General features: G+C 47.6%; 1 protein-coding gene across 1 annotated transcript in view; it reads right to left on the bottom strand.

Annotated features, from left to right (window-relative positions):
• TMCC2 (transmembrane and coiled-coil domain family 2) overlaps positions 1–22,084 on the bottom strand; it is a 70,770-nt gene that overhangs the window by 34,910 nt on the left and 13,776 nt on the right. The window contains exon 3 of the mRNA XM_039535754.1: positions 20,753–21,259. Coding sequence (XP_039391688.1) covers positions 20,753–21,259 — 507 coding nt within the window. The remainder of the gene's footprint in view (positions 1–20,752; positions 21,260–22,084) is intronic.

Here is a 22,084-nt window from a genome sequence, read left to right as displayed (position 1 = left end):
TGCAAATGTGGCCACACACCAGCGCTGGTAGCTGTGAGTGTGGCCACACACCAGCACTGCTCCTACACAGCTGGATGACCAGCGCTGCAAACTACCAGCGCTGCAAACCGTAAGTGTAGCCAAGCCCAAAGAGTCCTGTGGCACCTTATAGACTAACAGATGTATTGGAGAATGAGCTTTCGTGGGTGAATACCCACTTCGTCAAGACGCATGGAGAGTAATATTTCAGCCCAGCACCTGGCCCGTACGACTGTTAAATGGATCTCACACGCCTAATTCCCTGAGCCCTCTGCTGAAAACACACCTGTTAATATTAGAGGTGCATGGCTCAAATCTGCCAAGCTCTGATCTTCCCACTATGGCTTTGTTTCCAGGCTGGATGCAAACCTAGAAGAGGCCGATTTTCCACCCCATAAATTCTGCAGGCACTCGGGCCCTGAAACAGGAGTGAAGCGTCTAAATACTTTTAACAATCTGGGCCGCCGTTATTATGATGCTGAGAGTCCTGTAAATGAATAGACTGATTTGACCGAGAGGCAGCCCATGATGGGAGAAACGTCATGTGAGCAGCTGATCGAGGCCAGTTTCCTCACCCTGCAGGACAAAATTTCACAGGAACAACTAGTGAAGTTTAGGCACAGCCACACAGGAACTCGAACCTGCTGGCAGAAGCTCCCACAATGCTCAGCAGCAGCCCCCGCCAGGCGATTAAGAGGTAGCAACAGGCTTAGAAAGATGGCCCATCCAGTCATGGTGGGACTGGCTGCGATGTGGAGTCTTGAGGATGGTAAAGCAGAAGAATCCACAGAGGCAGGAAGCAAAGAGTGAATGAGGAGTAATAGGTCTTTTTTATGAGGATGAGAAGTCCCCACTCTTCTCTCTCCCCAAATAACTATGTAAAGAACTCAGCAGGCCTTGTCTCCTTCCTGGTGCCTCTGAGGCAGAAGATGAAACCAGCCCCTCCATCTCAGCCCCCTCCAGCCTGTGGTCTCACCCACCATTAGCCTCTGATCTGTGCAGCTTTCCATCAGGAACAGCAGCCAGACATACCCCTCCCACATCTCTAAGGAAGGTCTTTCCTGACCTCAACAAGCCATTCATCTCCTGCACTGTGCATGTGATGAGACTCCTGCCATGCCTGGAGACAAAGGCATTAACCACTGCCTTTAGTTTCCATTAAGAAACTAGTTCAGTGCCATCAAGAAATAATAATAAATACTAGCCACTATTTTAACGAACCCCATAAATGCAGGAATACCCATCTGCTAGGAACAGGGCTGAGTTCTGCCACACAGCCACTGGATAGAAACAACCACCGAAGGCTGGATTTGAATCAGCAACCTGGCCACAAAAGGTTTTCTAGCTCCTTACAAAGCCCCCGCAGCACGCCCTGTACAAACAGCTTCTTTCTCTGAGGGTCCCCATCTCTGGTTCCTTGCTCTGTTGCAGGTCATTCCGTACACCCTCTTGCACCTTAGCTAGACAACGTACTTCCAAACCAGGAGGCACAGACAGCATCCAATTGTGTTGGAGGAATCCTGCTTTCCGGGATGGGGTGTGTGTGTGTGTGGAATAGTCAGAAATGAAGGCACTCACCTGGTCATGAACCATCTCGTCGCATCAGGCAGGTAGTGCAATCCCAGGTGACTTTGTGCTCGGCTCTCTGGCAGCACTACGTACAAATCTGGCTTGGGTCCCCGGTTCCTGCAGCCCCTCTTGAGGAGGGCGTAGGGACGGGGAAAGAATATTCCTTCAACTGCACACAGAGGCGGCAGCCACACAGGATGCCATCAATCTGTATCGGCGCCACTGTTAATCTGACAATGGCTGCAAACTATTTGGTCTGAGCAAGGGCCAGGAGGGTTAGGACCTGCGAGCACAATGCCAATGCTTCCCATCCCTCCCTCCCAGATGCGCAGCCCAATGGGGTTGCGCTGTGCGGGCCTCAGCAGCCGACTCAGCAGGGTAATAATCCCCTTCTGTCGGCCTCTCTCAGGAAGGCCTGGCAGGTCACCAAGGGGAGATTAGTGAGATAATGAAAAAGCTCCTCAGAGCGCGCCCGCCGCCATGGCCTGCCTGCCTCCACCCTCCCCCAGCCATGCTGCCTGCGCCACTGCTCCCATCACCCAGCACTTTGAAAAGTGCTCGGCTGTGCTCCGCGTCTCCCACGGTCTTTGGAAGCAGCGCTCCAATGTTCTTCCCATGGGCTGCAGCAACACCTGCTGGCCTCATCTGGACATGCCACGCTCTGGGGGATGCGGCCCACCTTGCAGCACAGAAAACACCCCCATCAGCACAGGAGCAGGTGGTGCTGCTGCTAACCAGCCTCTCTCCTCCCCCTCTGCACATGTGCTGCAAAGACACAGAGGAAGCTCTCCCCATGCGCAGAACTGCACAACGGGTTAGGCGCATTAACAGGGATTTACACCTTCCTCTCAAATCATAGGATGGGCTGCTGTCTGATTTCAAAGACCAATGAACTGAACCTCTGCAGCTAATCCTACGTGTGTCAGCATCTGGGGCTCGGTCTGAGCTAACTCTGTTTAGGAGGCTAAACGCCCTAAGTATGGCCCTCGATGGGGACCATAAAAAGGAAGAGGGTGCAAATGAGGCACCCTGCTGGCTGATCAGCCCAGAGGAGAGTTGGCCAAGCGCTGGGTGGAACAGAGGATAAAACACTCTAGCCCTCCACTGCTGCAAACTTAAGATCCTGACTTGGCTCACTAGTGAAAAGAGGTTGTCCAGTTTCAACCTAGTGCCCAGTGAGACATCTGTCCAAATCATAAAGCCACCACAGTGGCCCAAAGCAGAAAAAGAAAGTAGAACATGCAGCCACTGTCAGTCAGAGCAACTAAAGTTTTAAGCCACCCACATCCAGTCAGACAAATCTACATCAAACGCAAGGAAGTCTAATGCAATCGCTTGAAATCTGAATTAGTCACAAGATGCTCATAACTATACCAAACATGTCTGCATTCCAGGAGAAAAAAGCTTCACAGAAGGGGAGGCGGACTCGGTTATCCAGTGAATTGAATTGTAAAGTGGCAGATAAAGATTCTCGCTACCTGACTGGCAGATAAAAATGCATATGCCACGTGTTGTCTTGCAAAAGCATGTAGAATCCCTGGAATTCTCAGTGCAGTGGGAAATAGCCGTACATCAGAAGTTGTTTGCAATCATCCAGCCAGAGAACAAGTGTTCCCTATCTCATTCCATAATTATCCCACTCTGAATACTTGCCTGCTTTTCTGGCCTACACAAAATAATAGAAAATGTAGAGTAGGTGGAGCATCCTGGGAGGAGGACTAGAGAAGCTGCTCTCAGGTCCTTTTCATCTCTGATTTCAGGAATTCATAACAGAAAACAAAGATTTGCTCTAATTTTAAGATATTCATTTACCAGGGACTAGAGGCTCAAATGTCAGATAATGAATTATATTATGAGCCTGTCAGCTCCGGGTTGCTGGTTTTGAATGCAGATCATGTCAACACTGCTTAAAACTTGTTGCCACCTGAAGGCTGATTTATGATCTCAATCCAGTTCTTAGGAGACAAAGATCAGTGTCATAAACCTGGCCTCCGATGCAGATAACTATTATCCAGTTTTACAGAGGGGCATAATGAGGCACAGAGAGGGTAAGTGACTTGACTAACATCACACGGCATATGAGAGTCAGAAATAGAACCCAAGAGGCCTGAATCCCAGGTCTTTGTTCCAATCACGAGAGTTCCACCCTACCAGTTCACCTGGGTAGCACACATCCCACTCCTGCTGGCTTCAGGGGCTAGGATGGGGCTTATTTACCACTTGTGTAATAGGGATCTAGCTCCTTTGAGAACACAGCTGAATATCAGCTCAGCCCAGACAGCTGTTTCTTTCCAGCCAGACCAGGACCTAGTAGAATTTACGGAATATCAGAAAATAACTTAGTGAAAACAATTTTGTCACCAGTAGAGGGGGTTCTGAGTCAAAAGAGGCTGGCTGCAGGGAAATAGGCAGAGAGATCTTTAAAACAGAAGTGCCTTAAATTAAGTTTGGTAAGGCGGGCAGCGGGCTGCAGGGACCTAATTAAGAAAAATGTCAATGGCTGCTCAGCGAACACTTGCTAAGGCTGAGCAATTATGTAAAAGATTAATACAGCTCTTATACTTAAGCTGTTATGTAATGAACTCAAAATTCAATATGAAATGCCTGGGTGAAAAGTTTATTCTTATTAATGCTGCATGTCAGCATTGCAATCTGCTTTTAACGACACAGCTGGGGTAGAAAGGGTCGGGGTCAGCCATCACTACCCATGTGGACGCGTGCCAGGCCTGATTCAGAAAGCAAATCGGAGCCCAGCATACAGACAGCTTGCAGGATTCATCTTGTTGGTGCCACTGGGAGTTGCACAAGCTTCTCAGGAGCAGAATGAATTTGGAAGTGGCAGGTCACTTCACTTCTTGGTGTCTCAGTTTCCCCATGTGCAAAATGGGAACAACAATACTGACCTACCTGCCATGGAGGTACAGGGGAAAACTAATTATTATTATTATTGCAGTAACACCTATGGACCCCAGTCAGGGACCATTGTACTGGGCACCATACAAACAAGTAACACAAAGGCCTCTTTGCCCCAGATTGTTCGCAGATTTACACAATACACAACAGGGCCCAATCAAACAAAGCATTTAGGGCCAGATTTTAGAGGTATGTAAGCTCCTAAAGATGCAGATTAGAGCCTTGTGGGTACATAGGTGCCTAACTCCCACTGGAATCAATGGAAATCAATGGGAGTTGGGTGCCTGGAGCTTTGGAAAATCCCTTTAGGTGCCTGTCTGCATCTTTAGGCACCTGAATACCTTTAAAAATCTAGCCCTTAAGCACATGCTTCAATTTAAGCCCATGAGCAGTACAATTGCCCCTGGCAGGCAGATAAGTATTATCACCTCCATTCTGCACAGGGAGAACCAGAAGAACTGACAGGTGAAGGGACTTACTTCAATGGAACAACATGTGCTCAAAATTAAACATGTGCTTAGATGCTTTTCTGGATCAGGACCCATATGAATAAACTAAGACACAGGGCATGGGGAGAAAGCAAGGTAAGACTAGAGCCAAAGGCACGTGCATAAATTGGTAGTCACCTCGGTCTCAGCAGTTAGAGATGGGTCACCTATAGAATCATAGAATCATAGAACTTAAGATCAGAAGGGACCATTATGATCATCTAGTCTGACCTCCCGCAAGATGCAGGCCACAAAAGCTGACCCACCCACTCCTGAAATAATTCTCTCCCTTGACTCAGCTGTTGAAGTCCCCAAATCCTGATTTAAAGACTTCAAGTAGCAGATAATCCTCCAGCAAGCGACCCCTGCCCCGTGCTGCAGAGGAAGGCGAAAAACCTCCAGGGCCACTGCCAATCTACCCTGGAGGAAAATTCCTTCCCGACCCCAAATATGGCGATCAGCTGAACCCCGAGCATGCGGGCAACACTCTCCAGCCAGACACTCAGGAAAAAGACTTTCAATATCCCAACATTGACCCTCGGTACTAATTACCAGTGGTCGCACGTTATTGACCTATTGACTAAATCACGTTATCCTATCAAACCATTCCCTCCATAAACTTATCAAGCTTAATCTTAAAGCCAGAGAGGTCCTTCGCCCCCACTGTTTCCCTCGGTAGGCTGTTCCAGAATTTCACTCCCCTGATGGTTAGAAACCTTTGTCTAATTTCAAGCCTAAACTTCCCGACTGCCAATTTATATCCATTTGTTCTCGTGTCCACATTAGTACTGAGCTGAAATAATTCCTCTCCCTCCCTGGTATTTATCCCTCTGATATATTTAAAGAGAGCAATCATATCTCCTCTCAACCTTCTTTTGGTTAAGGAAAACAAACCGAGCTCCTCAAGTCTCCTTTCATACGACAGGCTTTCCATTCCTCGGATCATTCTAGTGGCCCTTCTTTGTACCCGTTCCAGTTTGAATTCATCCTTCTTAAACATGGGAGACCAAAACTGCACACAGTACTCCAAATGAGGTCTCACCAACGCCTTGTATAACAGGACTAGCACCTCCTTATCTCTACTAGAAATACCTCGCCTAATGCATCCCAAGACCGCATTAGCTTTTTTAACGGCCACATCACATTGCCGACTCATAGTCATCCTGCGATCAACCAGGACTCCGAGGTCCTTCTCCTCTTCCGTTACTTCCAACTGGTGCGTCCCCAGCTTATAACTAAAATTCCTGTTAGTCATCCCTAAATGCATAACCTTACACTTCTCACTATTGAATTTCATCCTATTACTAATACTCCAGTTTACAAGGTCATCCAAATCTCCCTGGAGGATATCCCGATCCTTCTCCGAATTGGCAATACCTCCCAACTTTGTGTCATCCGCAAACTTTATCAGCCCACTCCTACTTTTGGTTCCGAGGTCAGTGATAAATAGATTGAATAAGATCAGACCCAAAACCGAACCTTGAGGAACTCCACTGGTAACCTCCCTCCAACCCGACAGATCACCTTTCAATACGACCCGCTGCAGTCTCCCCTTTAACCAGTTCCTTATCCACCTCTGGATTTTCATTTCGATCCCCATCTTTTCCAATTTAACCAGTAATTCTTCATGCGGTACCGTATCAAACGCCTTACTGAAATCAAGATATATTAGATCCACCGCATTTCCCTTGTCTAAAAAATCTGTTACTTTCTCAAAGAAGGAGATCAGGTTGGTTTGGCACGATCTACCTTTCGTAAAACCATGTTGTAATTTGTCCCAATTGTCATTGTCCTCAAGGTCCATAACTACTCTCTCCTTTAATATTTTTTCCATGACTTTACATATTACAGATGTTAAACTAACAGGCCTGTAGTTACCCGGGTCACTTTTTTTCCCCTTCTTGAAAATAGGAACTATATTAGCTAATCTCCAGTCAAACGGTACAACCCCCGAGTTTAGAGATTCGTTAAAAATTATCGCTAACGGGCTTGCAATTTCACTCGCCAATTCCTTTAATATTCTAGGATGAAGATTATCCGGGCCGCCTGATTTACTACCGTTAAGCTGTTCAAGTTTGGCTTCTACCTCGGATACTGTAATTTCCAACCCCGCACCTTCATTCCCATCAGTCACTCTGCCACTATTCCTAAGCCCTTCATTAGCCTCATTAAAGACCGAGGCAAAATATTCGTTTAGATATTGTGCCATGCCTAGTTTATCCTTAATCTCCACTCCATTTACAGTTTTAAGCGGTCCCACTTCTTCTTTCTTGGTTTTCTTCCTATTTATATGGCTAAAAAACCTTTTACTATTGGTTTTAATTCCCTTTGCAAGGTCCATCTCTACCCGGCTTTTGGCCTGTCTCACTGCACCCTCTGACCTCAGTAAGGTAGGTGTTTTTGCTGATCCCTCCCATCTTCCACTCCTTGTACGCTTTCTATTTTTTTTTAATCACCCCTCTGAGACGCTTGCTCATCCAGGTCGGTCTAAAACTGCTACCTAAGGACCGTTTTCTCTTTCTCAGGATACAGGCCTCTGACAGCTCCTGCAACTTCAACCTGAAATAATCCCAGGCATCTTCCGCCTTTAAATCCCTAAATATGTTAGTCCAATCCACTTCCCTAACTAGTTGCCTTAATTTAGTAAAGTTAGCCCTTTTGAAATCGTAAACCTTAGTCTCAGATGCAATTTTGTTTATCCTTCCATTTATTTTGAACCGAATTAGCTCATGATCACTCGAGCCAAGGTTGTCCCCTACAACCATTTCCTCAACAAGGTCCTCACTACTCACCAAAACCAAATCTAAAATGGCATCCCCCCTCGTCGGTTCAGCTACTACTTGATGAAGGAATTCATCAGCTATCACATCTAGGAAAAGCTGAGCCCTATTATTATTACTAGCATTTGTTCCCCAATCTATATCCGGGAAGTTAAAGTCTCCCATGATCATACAGTTCCTATTAGTATTTACCTCCTTAAAAACATTAAAGAGTTCTCTATCCATATCCAGGCTAGATCCCGGCGGTCTATAGCACACCCCAATCACTATCCCAGGGGAGGTTCTAGTAGTTTTCTTCCCTAATGTGACCATTGCCCAAACAGACTCCGTATTATCCATTCCATTACTAGTTATTTCATTACAGTTTATCTCATTATTGACATACAATGCTACTCCCCCACCTTTACCTTTGTTTTGGTCTTTCCTAAACAGCACATACCCTTCCATACCTGTACTCCAGTCATGACTACCGTTCCACCATGTTTCGGTTATTCCTACGATATCCGGTTTCAATTCTTGGACCAGGAGCTCCAATTCCTCCATTTTGTTACCTAGGCTTCTCGCATTGGTGAACAAACATCCTAATTTTTGCTGTTTGGCTTCTCTCACCTTTGTTACCCAATTTGGTAGGGACCCAGTACCACCAGTATGACCTATTGGTCTAGTATCCATCCCCCCCCCTCTTCCTTATGTCCAAACCCCTCCCTCTGGCTATATCCGTTCTTATCCTGTTGTCCTCCCTCTCAATGTTTAAATTTGGCATGGAGAGTGCCTGGACATCTCCCAACCGTCTCCCCTCAATACCTAGTTTAAAGCTCTTTTGATCAGATGAGCCAGCCTCCCTCCTAGAAGTCTATTTCCCTCCTTGGCTAAAGCAATGCCATAAACTAGTGTTTGTCAAGCAGCCTGGAGACAAAGGCATTATCCACTGGCTTTAGTTTCCACCAAGAAACTGGTTCAGCACCATCAAGAACTAATAATAAATACTAGCCACTATTTTAACGAATCCCATAAATGTACATGGTACGAGGTCAGCATGGAACACTGGAATGAACCCGTAAGAAGACCAGCAATATGGTCACAGCTGCAGCCCGCATTCTGTCTAGTCTAATGTTTCTGAGTACACACCACACTCACCCCATTTTCATGCCCTTTCTGTACTAAAAGAAAAAGCCCTCTCTTTGGTCTGAAATTAACGAGAGTCAGATCCTCAGCTGCAGCAGGCATGCTCAGCGCAGCTGTGGAGAGCGAGGGGCAAAGGTCACTATTAAATATTATTTTTATTTGTATTACTGTAGTGTGTAGGGTCCTCAGTCATGCACTAGGACCTCCTGGTGCTAGGCACTGTACAAACACAGAACAAAAAGATGGTCTCTACAAAGTCATCTTTACATACCCCAATCCTGGGCCAGCTGTGGACTCACAGTCCCCACTGTAATTTAGAGCATCCAGTACCACAGACTGCACCCAGGATCTGAAATTCCAGCCAGGGTCTTTCTGCCTCTTATATTATTCCTGGTATTATTCTTATTTGTATTCCAGTAGTGCCTGAAAGCCCTAACTGAGATCAGCACCACATTATGCTATGTGCTGCACCAATGCATATAGGGCTGAGAGACAGCCTCCGACCTAAAGAATTTCTATCTAAATAGACACAGCAGATTAAGAGTGAGAGGAGAAACAGAAGCACCAAGAGTGGACATGACTGTCCCGTGGGCACACAGCATGTCACTGGCACAGCTGGGAATAGAATCCAACTATTCTGAGTCCTGGTTCCATCCCTTATCTGCTGCCTCTCTTCGTAGTGAAGATTTGACAATTGGCACCTTGCTGCCAATTTTATCCATGATATGTGAGCCAGAACAGAATGCATCTTGTTCACCTGCAACTGCACAGGCAACTACAAGACTAATATTAATAAACAGCTTGTTTGTGTCAGCAGAGAAAGCGGATCTGAGTCAGAGAGACTAAGCAGCAGATATGTTGAGTAAGACAAGACAATTTTTACAGAGTCACATGATTTTAACCGCATTTGAACGCACCAAACTTTCCCTAACCACAGAACGTGCCACTGAAAATCAAAACAAAATATTCAGAACAAACTGGCAGAGGTGGAAACTCCCTGTGACTCAGAAATAACTGAGCGACTGCTTGAACCATTTCCATCAGACAATACTAGTAGCATTACAAGACACAGAGTGTGGGAATGCTACAGAGACATTAACCTCTATGAGTTCAATCTTGCTCTAAATTGTATCAGTATACTGCACAAGTTGGTCCTGTGTGTCTCTTTGCCCTGTCGGGAAAAACAGGGATAGTAATACTGTCCTATTGTAATGATCAATGAATGAATGCGTGAAATTTGCCCATGTGCAGAGAGCAAAGCACAAGGCCGACGTATCACTTAAGACCTCGTATCAGAGCTCAAGTGGGAATTAAGTGGCTCTCTGCACAGGAATGAATTTCATCCAAATGTCTGTAAGGTGCTACCTATAATCTTCTACAAGCTGGGAAAGTGGTTTCATTGTCTTAACTCTCCCTAGCAAATTTGATCAGGGGGTTTTCACTCCAGGAAGCGGAGTTGTTTGGCTTATTTTAAGAAGCAGAATTGTTGTGGGACTTCTTAGCCATAGGAAGTGGGGATTTTTTAGCATGCAATGTATGGTTTTACTATTGATTTTCAGCAGTCTGGGAGCGCAAAACATTTTAATCATGCTGAGAGGCTCTCCCCTGCATGTGACTCCTGCAGTCTGAGTGGCTACTGGCTTTGTACTGATTTATAGCCCTAACAAAGGGACCGCTCTTTGGCAGAAACCCAACAAGGCAGGCATCCTCTACAGTAATCTTCCTGGCTCCCAGACACCAGCCGGTGCATTCTCTCAGGCCACAGCCATCAGCTTAATTACAGTTAGAAATCTACACTGCTGAAATGCACAACTAGATGCCACATGGCTTTACAGCAAAGAAGCACCTTTCTGACTAACACTTAAAACAGGCTAGATACAGGGGAAGATAATTTATGGCCGTGTCTGTCATGGACTCTGATGTGATGGAGAAATCCCCTTTTCGCAGGTCACCCGGTACTTTTCCGTGGATACTAAAGGTTTTCTTGTTCTGTCCTTCTTTCTCCTCCCTCCCTCTCTAAGGGTGAACCAGGGTGTCAAAGGAGCAAAGGGCAGCATTCCTGCACGCCATGCAGTTCTTAGCACCCCTAAGCCCAGCTCTCCCCTGCAGGGCACCTTGTGGAGGCATTTATCCTTGTGCAGAGTGGGTGTCAAATGCTCCCGTGTGGATCTGGGGTATATTTTATGCCCACTCTGCAAGGACATAAATGCTGACTCCAAAAGAGCAGTAGGAAAGAATCAAGCTCTGTAGTCAGACCTTGACCCTCCAGCTCCATGTGCCCCCGTTTCAATATGGATATTCACCCATTATTATTATTTGTTTTGCAGTAACAGTTAAGGCGCTCCAGTCATGGAGCAGGACCCCATTGTGCTGTACGAACACAGAGCAAAAAGACAGTCCTTGCCCCAAAGAGCTCTGGTGTTCTTCCCCCTCAGCTTACCCTGCCCCTACTAATGGCACTCTCAGAAGACCAAAAGTTCTGGAGAGTTTTCTTTACACCCCAGCAGGCAGATGCCTGTTTGGAGAAGCATGTGTCAGGAATCAGGACAGGGCAAAGGAAGAAAGAAGAACTCCAAATTCAGGAGCCCAGGCTGGCAGAGTGGTGACAAGGAGTTGGTACTGAGATCGTTCTGACCGCTCTGCAATTTGTGGGTTTGTACTGTGGGAGTGCATGTGCGTATATGCATGTTTGCGTAAGTATTTTAAGTGCACGAATGTGTAAGTGCATGTGAGTATTTGTGTGGGGGGGTGCATCAATGAATATGTAAATGTGCTTAAATGTATATGGGGGAGCGTGAGGATGTATATGTAAAGATACGTGTTCATGCATATGTGTTTATTAACCCTTTCGCTATCGCTGGACCCTCATGTGTCTCGACTGCAGTTTTCATTCAGATTCCATCCATCTGAACAGCACATCAGATTGCACCATGCATCACACCAGGGAGGAGCAGCCAATTTCCTGCCTGAACACAAACTGCCACCTAGCACAAAAGGGGCCACTAAAGAAAAGACCCTGGATTAATTTCAAACAGGAGGCTTTATTTTTTCCCAAGGCTATGGACAAATAATAAAGGTGAGAGAGTTAATATTACAGAGCTCTTGTCATCCTAGAACACACTTATTGTTCCCATTGCCCTAAGAAGGCCTCTCTGCCACAATATCACCTTTAATCTTATTTTTCTTTGCCTTGTGTGCCTTTAATTATTCATCTGCCTTTTTTGTGTTCGTTTATGCAGCCTTATCAGCTGACATGAGCCCCGCTTTGTTTTCAAGTTCTGATATGTCAGTCTGAACTACCCTGGTACGAAACTCTTGTGGCAAGCAAACAGGGGTCAATGAGGCTGGGTGCTGCAGCAAAGGCCAATCCTAGACCATAAAAAAAGGCCAGAAGCAAAGCGAAGCAAAACACATAACACAGGGGGCCAGAACAGATTCCCATGTCCAGCAAGTTCCTTTTTACACGGCTCGGGCTCTGCAAAGGAGCCTTCAGGAGGGAGTGAATTTACACACTACACTGGGTTTGAAGGCGAGTGTGTATGTATACAGGTCTGTGTGCTTCTAAGAGCATGTCTGTGCTTGAGCGAGCGTGTGTAGACGGGTGAGTGAGTTTGTGAACATGGGCTAGTGAGTATCATGCGAGTGTCTGTGTGTGTATTTGTAAGACAGTGGAGGAGTTTGTAAGACCTGTGTGTGTCTGTGAGGTTGTGTCTACATCTCTCAGTGTGAGTGTGTGTGTCCCTTTGTGTGGTTTTTAATTGGTGTGCGCAACTCTGCGTGCATCGGTGTGTGTTTGTGTCTGTGCGTAACTGTGTCCAGGTCTATTCATGTATGACTCGGTGTATATATGTGTGTGTATGTGTGTAAGCACATGTTCCTAGAGCTTTCATTGTTGCTGCAGCTCAAAGTATGTACATAGGAAAAGCCAAATGCAGACTGCAAAACAAACAAAAGTCTCCTGTTGTTATTGTTTCCATTGCCTCATCAGGCAACGGAAGGGTCCAGGTCATATTTCATTCCTCAGAAATTCAGTACAATATATATAGAGAGAGAAATTCAGTTCAGGCACCAAAAGAACAATCATGGGCCAGGCCTGCCGAAATCCATCTGTCCTGCTACCCTGGATCCCTTTCTTCTGACTGTACAAATCAGGTTGCCAGGAGGCTGCTGCGCTACTGAATGGTATTAGCTTGGAACAGGAAGCTGACACCTGAAACCGCAAGCTCCCATTTGAGCAGGTAAAGCTGTATCTGCATCCATCAGCAAAGAGATCTGGGCCATGAAAATCAACAAAACACTGAGGATTGGGGCCAGGGAACTAGTTTTTCCTCTTTGGGGCTCTGCCAAACCATTACTGGTGTGAGTGCAAGGATCTGTTGTAATGACCTTTTTTATTCCTTGTTGTGAAATTGTGGATTGTGTGAATTTTGTTGCTAGGCAGAGTGCAAATGGCTCACACTGAGCCTAATGCACATTCACCCTGCCACTCCAGCCCTGTCCTGCCCCGCCCCACCCCACCGCTCGGCCAGTGCACCTGGAGCCTGACCTGCAGCACCCCTATTAGTTCATCCCTGGAACTCCATCCTAGCATACAGCAATCCATGTTAATCCAGCCTGGAACCCCAAAGCACCTCAGCCCGGACCTGTCACCTACCCAATGCACCTGAATCCAGACCTGTATCACCATCACCATCATCCTCTTGCTGTTCCAGGCCTCTCCACCACCTCATCTCTGCCCACATACTTCAGTCCAGATCGGCAGCCATTCCTACTCTTCAAAACCTGGGGTCCTCACCTCACCTCTGCCTAGCAGCAGCCTGCTTTTCGAATCCGAGACCACCCCCACAGCTCTGCCAATTCATTCCAATCCTGAGTATCTTTTCTTCCTCTAGTTCTGCCCCCAGCATATTCACATACCCAGCTCTACCCAGGTATCTCAACCCAGGGCTGCTATTCTAGTTCCCGACTGTTCCTGAGGCCAGTGTTGCCAACTCTTGCGATTTATTACGAGTCTTGCAATATTTGGTCTTTTTCTTAAAGTCCCAGCTCCTGGAGTCATGTTATCCCATGAGCATCTCAGCTTTCATTTAAAGCAAAAATAAGTTTCTAGCCCTCATGATTGTGGAGAAAAGCTTGAACACAGGAACCCTAAAGGCTCAAAACGCAGAAGGCAAATCAAAAGAACACAAACTATATTGTTTTTAAGCCATATTCCTGATTTTTGAGGGCCAGACTAGTGAGTTTCGGGGTTGGCAATGCTGCTGTGTGAGCGAGTGGCATTTCAGTCACGTCTGCTGAGTGTGCAGCTGAGACCACCAAAATCATTACACGAGAGATCCTGAATCCGCTTTGAACCACGGCTCCCAGAGCGACAGTCTGGTGCACTGGGCAACTGCGCCTGAGAATGAAGTGAACAATAAACTCATCTTCTCCTCCCAGTCACTCAGAGGCAACAGAGCTGAAAGCTGCTCCCAAGTAACAAGCATGTGTCCCCTCCCTCACTGGCTGCACTTTGTCCTCGGAGTGCTGTGCAGCTGTGTTAATCTGCACTGTTTCATAATTAAGAAATATCATCCTCTCTATTAGCTACGTGCAAAGCAATTTAAAAATCACTTTGGACAGTCCCAATCTGCAGCCACTTACCCTGTCTGCATATTTCTGTTGGCTGTGTTTATTGCTGACCCAGGACGAAAGCCTTCAGGAAATCTCGGCCTACAGGTGCCTGAGGTCTGGAGGTAGGAGACTCAACCCCCTACCCTGTGTGCTTGATCCTGTACCATGTAGGCAGGGAATACTCCATGCACTGTGCTGAACGGGCCAGGGGAGTGTGAGGGACCTGGATCATGCATTAATGAGATGCTGCCACAGCAGCAGGAGGGAGGCCTGAGATAGGAGCATGGAGCTTAGCACCCACTAAGCAGAATATGGGTCCCACTTGAGCCCATGTCTCCTGAGACACACCTAGGTCTACGCCCCCTTTTTAAACCTGCACTCTGCCAAGTAAGAAAATGGGCTTGCCAGGGTGGGCATGCTCAATGCACCGTGCTACACACAGCACAACAACCTTACATAGCCTCTGCTCACGCATGCCCGGGAGCACAAACTCCACCCTGCACTCCCTGCTGAGCCTGGTGCTAGGGCTTCCAGGATCAAGGCCTTTTTGTAAAACCAAGGATGTAAGGTCTTGAGGGGTTGCTGGATTGATTTATTAACTGTGCACCCCATTCAGTAGTTCATGCCAAGCTGGCTGCATCGTAATAACAAACAACTAATAATAAAAGAAAGAAAGAAAATAATAAAAAAAGACACAATAAGGGCTAATGATGAAATGGTTCTGAAGGAAGTGACACAACAGAGAAAAGGAAATGACCATCGGGTGGCCCTATACAGGGCCGGCTCCAGACCCCAGTGCGCCAAGCACGCACTTGGGGCGGCATTTTGCCGGGAGGGCGGCAGGCGGGTCCGGCGGACCTTCCGCAGTCATGCCTGCGGGAGGTCCACCGGAGCCGCGGGACCAGTGGACCTCCCACAGGCATGACTGCGGAGAGTTCGCTGGTCCCGCGGCTCGGGTGGACCTCCCGCAGGATGACTGCGGATCCTCCACCGGAGCCGCGGGACCAGCGACTCCTCCGCAGCTGCGGGAGGTCCACTGGAGCCACGGGAGGTCCACCCGAGCCGCGGGACCAGCGAACCGTCCACAGTCATGCCTGCGGGAGGTCCGCTGGTCCCGCGGCTCCGGTGCACCTCCCGCAGGCATGACTGCTTGGGGCGGCCAAATTCCTAGAGCCGCCCCTGGCCCTATAGCACTTTCCACTCCTCCCCTGCATGGCTGGCTGCTGAGATGAAACGTGGTCCATTTCCCCTTTCTCTCCACACCTCCTGGATGCTTGTGGGGGCACAGAGTAGAGTGGCAGGGGTTCCAATGCATCTGCGCAGATCTCTCCTGCCAAACGCTAATTCTTCCAGTAGGAAGAATTCTCATGATAAGTAAGTTCCTTGGGACAGAGATTTTTGGTACAGTGCTCAGCATACTGCGGCCCCAATCCTGATTGAGGTCTCTGGGTCCTGCTAGAATAATAAAACAAATCAGAGCTCTCTCTCTTTCTCTGTCTGGGACCCAGAATTTCATCTTTAAAACAACTGGCTATAAATGCAGCCCTTGCTTATCCCGATCCCTTCCAGGCAAATAAACCAGCTGGCATCCTTGATGTCTTTCCAAGCTCAGACTCATTGTAGCAAGAGCCAGCGTCTCTCCAGGTCGCCTGCTCCAGGCAGACACAGCTGTTTGCTTACAGTGAGAGAGAGGGAAAGTGAAGATTAGATGCAGGCGTCAGGACTTCCAGGTTTTGTTCCCAATTCTGGAGAGGATGTGAAGTCTGGTAATTACAGCAGAGAACGGGAGTCAGGATTCCTGGATCTTATATCTTTAGTGTGGGAGACAGTGTGGTTTAGTGGTTAACACAGAAGATTAGGAGCCAGGATTCCTGGGTTCTGTTGTCAGCCCTGGGAGGGATGTTTCTGGTAGTTAGAACTCAGGAGTGAAGATCCATGGATTTGTTAAGAACAAATAGGGCCAAACCAACTGAATTTCCTTCTTTGACAGGGTTACTGGCCTAGTGGCAAGGGAGAAGTGGTAGATTCTGATTTTGACGCAGTCGCAACATGACATTCTCATAAGCAAACTAGAGCAATGTGGTGTGGCTGAAATGACCATAAAGTGGGTGCAAAACTGGTTGAAAGATCGTACTGAAAGAGTAGTTATCTCAAACCAGGAGGATGTATATAATGGGGTCCAGCAGGGGTATGTCCTGAGTCCAGTACTATTCAAAATTTTCATAAATTAGTTGGATAATGGAGGGAAGAGTATGCTTATAAAATCTGTGGATGACACCAAGCTGGTAGAAGTTGCAAGCACTTTGGAAGACAGGATTAGAATTTAAAACAACCTCAACAAATTGAAGAATTATTCTGAAATCAAGAAGAAGAAATTCAAGAAAGTGAAGTGCAAAGTACTGCCCTGAGGAAGGAAAAATCAAAAGCCCAATATCAAAATGGGACTAGCTGGTTAGGCAGTAGGATTGCTGAAAAGGATCTGGGGCTTATCGTGGATCACAACTTGAACATGAGTCAACAATGTAATGTACTTGGTAAAAAGGTCATTATTATTCTTGGTGTATTAGCAAGGATGTCATACGAAAGACACAGGAGGTATCTGTCCTGCTCTATTCACCACTGGTGAGGCCTCAGCTGGAATACTGTGTTCAGCTCTGGGCACCATGCTTTAGGGAATATGTGGACAAACTGGAGAAAGTCCAGAGGAGAGACACAAAAATGATGACAGATTTAGAAAATCTGACCTATGAGGAAAGGTTAAAAAAAAAACTGGGCATGTTTAGTCTTGAGCAAAGAAGACTGAGGGGAAAACCTGATAACACTCTTCAAATATGTTAAGGGCTGTTACAAAGAGGATGGTGAACAATTGTTCTCCACGGCCACTGAAGGTAGGACAAGAAGTAATGGGCTTAATCTGCAGCGGGGGAGATTTAAGTTAGTTATTGGGAAACGCTTTCTAACTGTAAGGATGGCCCAATTTATGACCTATGGATGAAAAGCTCTATGTAAGAGCTAGGTATTATTATGGCATGGGGCACTGCAAACACAAAGAGTGAGATAGAGTCCCACTGCAACGAGATTACAACCTAAAGAGACAACAGATAGGAGGGGAAACTGAGGCACAGAGCAGCAACGTGACTGCCCAGGTCACAGGCGGAGCTGGGAATAGTGCCCCAGTCTTCTGACTCCCAGTCCAGTGCTCTACTCCATAGTCCATACTGTTCTTAATCATTGGGCTATAACCCATCATCGCAGCTGTTTAATTCCTCTCCTCTATCATGAGGGTATTTCCTCCTACTGGAGGGGAACGGACTGGATGATCTAACAGGCATTCTCCATTTACGATACTATGGTAAATAACTGTATCTTTGACTCTGCTTCCCTCCCTGCCGCAGCTACTTTATGGAAAACTTAATCATGGAACAACGGGCAGCGTGTTAGAAAAAGCCATGGGGACAGATGGCTTAGCAGTCAAGTGACATGGCACTCCTTGGGTGAAACAACCACACAGTCCATTGTTCTCGAAGCAGTTTGGTTCTTAAAAGCTGCTAAAGTCCTTATGCAGGATTATACGGCTCTCCGCAAGATCCCCTTCTCTCTCTCACAAATCCCCTTCCTGGGAATATGCAATGGCACATTCCTCACCTTCATTTCACCCAGAGACATGCCGAAATAGCCAGCAGCCACCAAAACCAGCAGGCTTGTTTGGTTAGGGTGAGCTGCTAGCTAGCATTAAAATTCATCTCACGGACTGGAATAATTACAGCAGCTTCTTCCTTGGCGGAAAGGCATCCTCTTTCCAAAGGTGCTTGGGGTGCTCTGCTTTTCAGCAGGGCTCTATCAAACGTGTGCGCTTTGAAGCTGCTGACGGGGGGGGTGAGGGGGGCAGTGGGCTATGAGATCAGGATCTGGTATGTCAACTAGGCACCGTTTGAACTATTCACCTCATTGCTCTGGGGGCGGATGGAGAGTTGTACATAAGACTTGAAGCTCTTCCCACCAGAGCTATCGGGAGCAGGATTAGAATCTATCTCAGGGGAGCGTACAAACCTACCTCAGACTCTTCTCTCCCTGCTCCAGAGGAATTAATGGCTTGATGACACTCGCTACCTGAGCGGCATTTTCAGCAGCGAACCCGATTTCCAACAGCCAGTCACAAGGACATCCCTTCAGCACATCTGGGTCTGCAGCGGATAAGGTTCACTCTATCTAGCTAAGCATTTGTAGTGCACCCATGACTGGTATTTTGGTGCCAGATTAGATCTCAGGATGATAGACCCCCCTAGGAATACCTCAGAGAGAAAGAAATAAAATCTCTGCCTATTAGCGTCCACCTGATATGGAGGCTGCTTAAGACCCAGTCCCCTAAGGCTCCAATCCTGCAAGGTGCTCGAGCCTTCAGTTCTGGGTTTTGAAGGTGCAGGATCAAGCCCTATGAGCTGCCAGATCGCTCTGAAGAGTACTTGGAAAAACCCTGTGAAGCAGAATCCCATTTCTGGCACCCAGGGGCCATGAGTGGCAGGGCAATCTGAGAAACAGGGCTTGGGTTGAAGATATCAGACTGGATATAAGGCGTACATTTTTAATGGTGACAGTAAATAGCCCCTGGAAAGATTTACCAAGGGTCGTGGTGGAGTCTCCATCACTGACAATTTTTACATCAAATTGGAGGTTTTTCTAAACGCTCTGCTCTAGGGATTACTTTGGGGCAGTTCTCTGGCCTGGGTTACACAGGGGGTCAGACTAGATGATTACAGTGGTCCCTTCTGGCCTTGGAATCTATGAATTTTCACTCTCCGAATCAGCCTGCATGCATAAGGCTGAAGATCTGGAGCCAAAGCCTATCTCAGTTACACCCATGCACTCCCCAAAGAGGTTCGCACAGCAGTAACTCAGAGCAGAACGGTGTCGTGTAACAAAACACCCAGCCAAATAAGACCATGACTGCCCAACAAGCCAGCTGATGAGTTCATTAAATCAAAATGATTGCAAAGGGGAGATGAGTTATGAGTTAAAAATAGGCATTGAGGCGAACCCTAGTAGGAGGAGGAGAAGTTATTGAGCAGATGATGTTCTCTTTATGAGCTAAAAGATTCCCGCCCAGAGACTACAGGGATTAAGCAGGAGCCCACAGTCTGACATTAGCTGAGTGGCCACTATGTGAGCTATGAGAAGCGGCTGGCTATGGTGCATCAGGCTTTCTGGATAATACATCGACCTGGGCATGCTTCTGCAGACAAGCTGCAACCATTGGGGGAGGAGGGCGGGGGAAGACAAGCACATTCCTCCCCACCCAGTCTTTTTACTTTTATTCTGACGTCCTCCGTGTGACTGCAGGACTCATGCATTTTCCCTCCTGGCTCCCTCCCACCCACAGACACCACCCCCAGGTCCTGCTGCATTGACTCAGGGCTGGTTAACAGCAGGAGGAATTGGATCAAGCTCCTCCTGGCTACAAAGTTGCCTGGAAATTCCCGTGCCTGAAATCACCGTCTGAAGGGACAACTGGCAGCTATGCTTCATGAAGGAGCATTCGAAAAACAGCCACTCCAAGGGCAGCAGCCGGGAGACCAGAAACGTACGTGTGTGTGTGTGTGTGTGTGTGTGTGTGTCCTTCTGAAAGATGATCCCAACACTCCCCACAAAGCAAGCAATGGCGCGACAGGGTCAGACAAGGTACATGCAAGGAGCAGCACAGGCTGAGCACCTCTCTGCAGGATGCTGGATACCCCAGGTAGGATCCCATCATTCTATACTCTTCAAGCTATAGGCTCTTGGGCCCCATGACCTCTCTAGAGCAGACTAACAATCCCCTAGTTCACCTTCCGAACAATGCGCAACCACCACATCAAAAATAGGGCCTATTAAGGGTGCTACAGAGTTTAATCCTATGGCGACGCTGACAGTTGCGGCCATCAGACAATCTCTTATTTCCTAGCATTAATGCCCAAAGCAATGAGAGTCACATTGGCAGTCTGCCTGGAGCCTGAGGAACGCACCTAATTTGCTTAAAATGGAGCAGACGGCAGCTCCTGCATCTTTAACATGGAGGTACTGCCCATGGATACGGCAGGTAGCAGCAGCAACAGTCTGGCTACTTGGATCAATAAACACCATTGCATACGGGGACTGGCCTCTGTATTAAAGATGGGGCCACAGCATGGTAGAACTCTGGGGCCTCATTTGATTTCTCGCGGGGAGTGGGCCAGGCACTGCCTGGCTTACGTCTTTCCACAGTTAGCCTACCTTGTCGGCGAGGCACTCCGACTCCTCTGAGAGGAGGTACACAGCCCCACTTTCAGCTAGCAAGATGGCGGTGTCTGTGGCAGATGAAGACCTTGGCCGGCCCTGGTGCTGATGCAGTATGGCTGTGAGGCTACTATCCTGGGGAGCCTTCCGGACCAGATGGGGGCTGCCTTTCTGGGGATCAAGGGAGCTGCTTTTGCTCCGGCGGCTGCCGCTGTGCAAGCTGCTCCCTCTCTTGATAGATGGGCGGGAGCGGATCTGCTGCAGCACCCTGTTGAAGGCAGTGGGGCGTACGGGGAGGTCGTGGAGGGACATGGCGTAGGAGACACGGTGCATCTCTGGCGAGCGTTCCTTCTCATCGGGGGAGTCGTGGTCAGACATCCCGTAGTGCTGCGACAGAGAGTCCTGGGAGTTCTGGTGCTCCCGTTCCCGCGACCTGCGGCGACTGTGGAAAAGGTGCTTCAGGCCATGGCCAAACATGGAGCCTTCTGAGAGCTGCTGTATTTTCTGTGACAGAAGAGAGAAAACAAAGCACACGAACCACTATTATTATACCCTGGAGTGTATGTCCCTGCTCTTAATTAGTCCATATACGGCAGCTAAATAGTACGGTGATGGAATGACAGATGAAAAATACTCTTTAATGACATTACAGTCCCGGGGCCAAACTGTCTACTGATGTAAAGTGGTGCAGCTTCAGTGAAATCCACTAAATAACACTGGGATCCTGTAAAAGAAGACACTGCCTCCCTGCATGGCTGGAGGGCTTTCAGAAGGCTGGGACTGTGTTGTACCCGGGCACTTTAGCATGTGCTTTAGAAAGATTCCACGCTGCTGACAGCAGCTCCTTGCAGCACGCAGGCACAACAACGTGAATGAAGGCTGGTGTGGCACCTGTAACTTGGCATTCTCAGGTCTATGTTCTTCCCACAAAGGTTTTTCTTTTGCATGTCAGTTTCCCTAAGCCCCGTATTTTTGCAAGTCTTCTCTGCCCTCCTTGCATTTCAATAAGGATCCCTCCTCTCCCTATCCTGGGAGGCAAAACCAATCAGATCCTAATGTTAGTGCCTTTCCCTTTGTCCAGTTCCCCACTGCACCCCTTAACCCCTCCTTTTTTTAGCAGAAGGGTACCATTGCCTCCCTCATTCGCACTATGCTGTGGAGGTCCTGTTGCTTATCTCTGCTTGCTTTTCCCAGATAATAGGTGCTAAGTTCTGCAGGCCTGTGAGAAGAACATGCCAGAGTCCTGTGAACAGCAGCACAAAGTGCTGCTATTGCCAAACCTCCAGACCAGTTCACGTTGCAGACATATAAGTCAAACCCAGCTTTGAT

This window comes from Mauremys reevesii, linkage group 4 (assembly GCF_016161935.1).
Source record: "Mauremys reevesii isolate NIE-2019 linkage group 4, ASM1616193v1, whole genome shotgun sequence".
NCBI classification, from domain to species: domain Eukaryota; kingdom Metazoa; phylum Chordata; order Testudines; family Geoemydidae; genus Mauremys; species Mauremys reevesii.
The sequence above is the reverse complement of the archived record's forward strand: the minus strand, read 5'-3'. Positions and strand labels throughout refer to the sequence as shown.